This window comes from Mus caroli, chromosome 19 (assembly GCF_900094665.2).
Source record: "Mus caroli chromosome 19, CAROLI_EIJ_v1.1, whole genome shotgun sequence".
Lineage (NCBI taxonomy): Eukaryota > Metazoa > Chordata > Mammalia > Rodentia > Muridae > Mus > Mus caroli.
Window position 1 is genome coordinate 44,689,998 of NC_034588.1, and position 7,112 is coordinate 44,697,109.

At 43.8% G+C, this 7,112-nt stretch overlaps 1 protein-coding gene across 1 annotated transcript in view; it reads left to right on the forward strand.

Annotated features, from left to right (window-relative positions):
* Positions 1–6,774, forward strand: part of Cfap58 (cilia and flagella associated protein 58) — a 97,882-nt gene extending 91,108 nt beyond the window's left edge. Inside the window, exons 17-18 of the mRNA XM_021151799.1 lie at positions 1,796–1,929; positions 6,057–6,774. Of these exons, the coding sequence (XP_021007458.1) occupies positions 1,796–1,929; positions 6,057–6,168 (246 nt within the window). The 3' untranslated portion in view covers positions 6,169–6,774. The remainder of the gene's footprint in view (positions 1–1,795; positions 1,930–6,056) is intronic.
* Positions 6,775–7,112: the final 338 nt, after the last annotated feature.

Genomic DNA, 7,112 nt, shown 5'->3' on the forward strand with positions numbered 1-7,112 from the left:
GGGTAGGGAAGTGGGGGGCGCTATGCGGGACTTTTGGGATAACACTGGAAATGTAATTGAGGAAAATATGTAATAAAAATATTAAAAATTAAAAAAAAAAAGAATACCAGAGATGTTTTCTGCTCACACACATGTCCACGGAATTCTCCTCCAGTCAGATGACTTCTGGCACTTGCCCTGCCCAAACAAGGGTGACAATCCTAACCTTCTATTTGGAGTGAACTAGATGACACCCTATTAGTATAGACTTGACCTCTTCATAAACGAGACATTATAATAGTGTGTCCTTTTAGGTGAAAAGGACACACGCAGCCAATCTAATTAGAACATTAATTTTCAGATTACTTTGAGTGTTCATTTCACATGAGGACCCAGAGACATAATTTGAATTTTGCAAAAGGCACACAGTCTTGATTACTTTTGTTTCTTGAAACAATTGAATATTTCAAGCCAAAAAAAATATGTTTCCTTCTCGTTTTCTCATGGTGAGTATAAATTAGAAAAGCTCGTGCCTGCTTTGTCTTCTCCACAGTTGGCTCTGGACAGCCCTCAATGGCTCCCTCGGGGGCATTGTGTTACAGCAATCCTTTACCTCAGGAAACCCTTATCTTCAGCTTCGAATAAAATGCAACACCTTGCAGCCGAGGGATGGGGAGATTCTGAGCAAGTCCCACAGAGCAAAGCCATTATCTGGATTCTCAAAACAGGGTCTTTGTTCCTAAGAATCGAACCACGGAGACAGGTTTTCTTTCAACATGAACATCATGTTCTTTGGCGCAGCCGGCATGGCCATAATCATATTCACAACAATTAAGCGGGAAGAGTTCAGAAGCAGACAAGCTGGCAAAATGATGATCTTGCTTTTATGACTATCCTCAAAACAGCAAGTGTGTGCCCCTTAGAACAACTGGCTGCCCTTTCTTGCCTGGGTCTTGGTAGGGAGCACAGCTTAGTTCTGGCATACTTTATGCCCTGTTTGGAGGAGTAAATTTTTGCTCTAGTGCAGATTATATCCCTTAGCACTCATTGAACCCAGGCATGGAGCAAGGTGGGGGTCAGGCTTCTTCTTACAGCCTCTCTTTTGCATTAAGATCTCCAAGGCACAAGCTCACTGCTTTTTAGAGATAAGGTTATCCGACTGCTGAGATACACAGAGAGCCCAGGAATAGTCCCAAAGAATGAAAAGGATGATAGGCATTTAGCAGAACAACCACCCTGGTATACACATACATATATTCAAAAGCCTAGTTAATGGTACATACATATATTCAAAAGCCTAGTTAATGGTACTGGGGAGATGCTTTCAGAAGGGCTTTTACCATAATCCTCAGACTCACACTACCCAGTGGTATTTTCTCTTGAATGTATTTTTAAAAGGCTAAGAGATATTTTAGATGGTGTGTCTGTGTTCTGTCTCCATTTGTAATATTCCCCGAAACATATTATGACCAGAGACGAATGGTGGTTCTTCTGAACCCACTCGAATGTTGCTGCTGGCTTTCCTTTTAATACGGGATGATATTTCACTTATGTTTGTCACTTGGTTACAAAGTCATCAATTCTCAGCCAGATTAATAGCCAGGGATGGGCCCTGAACCCGTGGAAGCATGAGGAAGCATGAGGGAGCATGCAGAAGCATGCGGAAGCATGCTGTTGTAGTTTGAAACCCGGTTTGGACAGTCGTCTTCACCTTTAGCCCCTGGGATGAATGGTGGCAAGTTAAAACAAATGTTTCAGAAAAGGATATCATTTCCCTGTGCATTCTTAACTAACACTGCTTCCCGTGTTGTGTTAGGTTCTGTCATCGGAGTTGAATATGTACGAGTCACAGAGCCAGGAGTACAAATATGAGATCGAGAGACTTGGCAATGAACTGATGTCTTTAAAGAAGAAATACCTGGCTCAGAAACGCAAAGAACTCATTCAGAAGTAAGACTCAGTCCAACGTTCTAATCTCGTTATGCCTGATATCTGATTGTAAGAAAATATGTGAAGGGGCTGGGACTGGTGACGCTTGCCTTTAATCGTAGCATTCGGGAAGCAAAGGCAGGCAGATGTCTGAGAGTCCAAGGCCAGCCTGGTCCACATAGTTTCAAGCTAACCAGTAGAACACTGTGAGACCCCATGTCAAAAAAAAAAAAGTTTGATGAATTTCTCAGAGTTGCCAATCTCAGTAGGGTAAACTGAGTCATGGGTCAAGCAACCAGAAGTTCATAGCACATTAAAATTCATGTCTTATCTGACATCGATTTCTCCTCTCTTAGAGACTTATCAGGGATTCACCAACACCTGCTCATTGATGGACTGAACATAGATCAGATTGAACAGGGCTGCCAGGCCATACACACTGTCTTCATGGCTTGCCAATGGCCAGGTCATAACTGTTTGCAGATGAGACTCAATCGCCAGCCTTCCCTGGGCTGAAGTGTACCCACAGTTAAGGCCTGTGGAGGGGGCAGGGCTTCCTGTGGCTTTCGCAATGCAGTGGCACCACTGTGATTGGGAACATTTCCTATGTTTAGACATGACGGACTCTGAGCATCCATGTTCGTTGACTGACTAAAGTATCTGTGGTGGGGCGTTGGCCTCCACTCCTCTTCCAGGAGACAGAGATGTGAAGATGTAAATGCTGAGGTTGACATTGTGGGTTTGGGGTGCCTGAATGCTGGGAAGCAACTGTTTCCTTAGCTTCTTTATTGCCGTTCCCCTGTTCCCAGGGAGCAGGGCAGGAGCCCAGTAGAGTCAGGAAGTTTAAAACTTGGTCTGATGGTGTGGTCTTGCCAAAACTGATGCAGCTAATTCCACAATGACTCCCATTACAGGCTGAAAGTCATATTTGGTATTTCATCTGCATGGACACCTCAGGGACACGCTGAAATATGGTTTGAGTGCATCTGCCCACAATCCGTTAGCAGCAAACAGCATATAAAATAACTGGATGCAAATTCATTTGCCAGTAAAAAAAAAAAAATCTGCCCTTCTCGTAGATCAGAATATTCCTCTGGTCCACATTTAGATGGCGGTTCCTCGGTGGAGTGAAATACTGCCGTGATTTAGAGAAGTCTGTCTTATTATGTGGGTCTTGTGACTGACTCTCTTGAGTCTGTAGTGAGATGGATTCAACATGCAGGTTCCAAGGCCCCATTTCCTGGTAGCTGGACTCAGCCTAAGCATTGGCAACTTGAAGCTTTGAGGGTTATTTTCAGTCACACTGAAGTTTTAGAACCACGGGGGCAGGGGAGGGGAGAGAGAGAGAATGAGAGAGAGAGAGAGACAGAGACAGAGAGAGACAGACTCATAGGTAAAGGAGTCGTGGAATAGAAACACTCGGTTAAACTAGGTAGGTCATTGTGTGAGCAGGTGGAGGGCCACATCACCTCTGCCATCTTGAGGCTGCACTGATAAAGTATCAGAGATCTGGTTTCCTGTGAGGGAGGTGTTGAGCTCTGAGACCTTCCAGTTTTTTGAGCTCACATAGCTGGGCATGCTGGCACACGCCTTTAATCCCAGCACTTGGGAGGCAGAGGCAGGCAGATTTCTGAGTTCGAGGCCAGCCTGGTCTACAAAGTGAGTTCCAGGACAGCCAGGACTACACAGGGAAACCCTGTCTCGAAAAAACAAAAACAAAAACAAAAACACATTCTGAACAATAAGTGATTCTTGCAATCATTGCTCCCCCTCGAATGTATACGGACATACCTCTCCCCCCCCCCTTTTTTTAATGAGAAAAGCTTTTTAGATCCATTTCAAGTCTACCTTCAGAACATTTTAATTTGCGGGCTGCATGCATGCTGTCTCCATTTTGTAATGTTAAGTAAAACATAATGCTAAGTTTTCAAGAAAAAAAGCCCAACTAGACTCTGATACCTTCTCTCCATGGCCGGGGTCATCCTAATTGTCTCTAAGGGACCACACACCCTTAGAGTCACTTGGGGATCACTGGCGTAGTTTATACAACTCCAAACAGCTAGCATGGTTAAACGGTTAAGCATCTTTCTAGAACCAGTTCACCTCAGGCTGTAAGCTCATTGGCTTGCCCTAACCCCCCTTTTCAAAAAACGTGTTCAAGTTGCATGTATTTAGTGTGAATGTGTGTGCATGAATATATGAGTGTGCGTGTGTGTGTGTGTGTGTGTGTGTGTGTGTTTGGCTCTTTGAGTTCAAACAAATTTAAATCAAGCTGAAAATCCTGTGCCTTGCTTTCACTAGCTGCATTTAGAGTGTCAGGTAGCCGTGCACTCTTGGTGGTGAGCCACAGAACCTTTTTGTTTGAGTCCGAGGTATCTGTCAGTTAGCCTGGCTCCTGAGGCTTGTCTTCACCTGTCCTCGCTCTCAGCCCCCTGCACCTGGCTTTGGTTTTACTGGTGGTTCCTTCCAGTTGAGGCATCTGTAAGTCAGTCGTAGACAGGGAGAAGAGATCAGAGGAACACAGCAAAAAAGATTAAGGTGCTGAAGAAGATATGCAAAGGCAGGAACAAAAGTGCTGAGACAGTGTAGACTGGGAGGAGAAGGCTGCAGGGAGTCATTATAGTGGTCTATAAATACATTAAACAGATAATGCAGAGGAGACAGTATTCCCATTAGTCAGCTCAGACCAAGCCAGAAGCATTAAGCCTAAGTTCCTTCAGAAAGGAAAATTCAGGTTATTTAAGGCAAGGAAGTACAGGGAAGGGGGAGTGAGGGCTGCCCGCATCTAACACCAGTCAGGAGCTAGACAGAGTTGCCAAGGTGGGGGAAGGAAGGAGCCCTCTGCTGGGTCCACTCAGAGCAAGAGCCTTTTGTCCTATGTATGCAGGATGGGCTTCCACAGTGAAGAAACCAAATCTACCAGGAGCAGCTGAGTCGACCACGCAGTGCTCTCTAGGTTCTTTCCAAAGGGACTAATTCAGAGCCTCCGCTGTGGGTGCTCTCTCTACACACACCCTTGAGAAACAGCAACTCAGATCATTTTTGCCTTTTGGCTTCTTTCATTTGTCTCAGACACTCTTCACCAGCCATTAGTTCCGCCCATATCCCAGCCACATCCATTCCACATCCCTCCATGGGATCCACCCACATCCCTCAAAGGCACATCCATCCCACATCCCTCCACTGGATTCCTCCAGTCTTCACTTTTTATGCTGGTCTGTACTTTGCAGGATCAGGCTCTTTCCCTAAAGTCAATATTCATTCCCCTAAGATCAATCAGGTGTAGTTGGCCCATTTGATTTTGGTCTTAGAGTTTGCTTAATTTTTACCTTTTATAATTCAAAATAGGTAACTTGTATGCTACCTCTGCAGGAAAGAGATGTGTGTGTGTGTGTTTATATGAGTGCATGTGTGTGTACATGCATGTGTGTGTACATGCATGTGTGTGTGTGTATATATATATATATATATATATGCACATGTGTGAATGTGGGCATATGTGTGTGTGCATACATGTATGTGTGCCTGTGTGTGTGTGAAAAAGGGATCCATATAGAAAAATATATTGCAGATTTGTTTTAGGCAGAATTCCTTTTATTTATTTTTTTTAACAAAATACCATCTTTTTTAATCTCCCCAGATTTTCTTGTATCTTAGACTGTTTTCTAGTACATTCTGATACTTGTCTGGAGTTGTAGGAGAGTTTGTACATGATAGATGTCCACATTTGATAAAGACACTTTACATGGAGTAAATATTTCTAACATTTCACAAGCATTTGGAAATGGACCAGGTGATAACTGACTAATTAGTCATTATATCTAAGCCAAGAGGAAGGCTCTCCTGACTGATCTTTGGAACTAAACAAATATTTTTCAAACAAGGGACAAGCCAGGAAGCCCCAAAGGCAGCGTCTGCACTGTAATGAGGCCCTCTGTCCAGGTTTGGACCACCGGGAAAAGCAAATACGTCATATCTAATTATCTCCCCATAATTCTATATGCTGTCAGAAAACGCCTAATGAGATTTCCAACTAGAAGCCCTAATCCGTTGTTTTCAGTGGGTGGCTTACCCTAGGAAATGACAGAGCATGAGACTCAGGAGAGGAACAAGGTGTGGGAATGCTAATCATGTCCTTTCCTTTATAGAAACAAGGACAGGATGTCGATGAACAACATCTTCTCAGAGCCCAAGAAGTCCGTCCCTCGGTTTACCGGGGGTGGATTTCCCCTCCACCAGGCAACCAAGGTGAAGTTTTAACCGGAAGCTACCGGCTGGCTCAAGCTCAACAGCTCAGGAAATTTGCACCGGAACATTGTGGAGGAATCGCCTTCAATCCCTCAAATCATAACTAGATAGAAAAAGCTGGTGCCCAGCTTTTCAGAGTTGGAAGGGATGGGCAGCTATCAGTGTCTTGTACATACAAGTGATGATGTCGTACCTGAAGCACGCGGACAGTAACAGACTGTGATTGCAGCTCTTTAATTAAGATGACCCTTGGCATAAAGCTGATCTTTTGTTACAGTTGCATCAGCTGATTAGCAATGCACTAGGTTCAGCAACTTGGGGTGGATGAAGCTTTGGGTATTAATTCCTCTATTATAGATATTTGAGCACTTGAAGGTTTTTGTATGCAAAAAATATTTTATATGTTAAAAATGCAATGCCTGCCCTCACATCTTATTAGTGAAAATCTATTTTGATTATTCCTCATTAGCAAGTCATAGCATGAGATAGGATAACAGGACACATGACTGGGATTTCAAAAAGTGTATATTGAGAGTGATTTCCACGTGGGACATCGTTCCAGGCCTGGGGTAGGAAAATCTGTTCTGAAGAAGAAATGCCAATAAATACTTCATCGTAAAAAAAAAAAAAGTTCTTTGTAAAGATCTTGATCTTTGCTTTGGTAGAGCATGTCATTAAAGTTTAAAATGACTGTGAGTAATGTTTAACATAAGGATCCAAGCCAGCGAAATGCAAGAGCCAACTGCTGGGTTTCAGAGGCCTTGTGCTTGGCAGTGGACCTGGTTAGCCCCACGATCTGCTTGGCTCTCAGGTTGCCAGACAGCGTTTGGAGTCACAGAATCCAAGGTGAGTTCTTTTTGTGGAAGCTGCAATGACGTGTGCAGCAGTTCGCAGTTACCCTGCTGAATGTTCATCTTGCAACGCCGTGGCCACCTCTTCTACAATAACTTGATTTC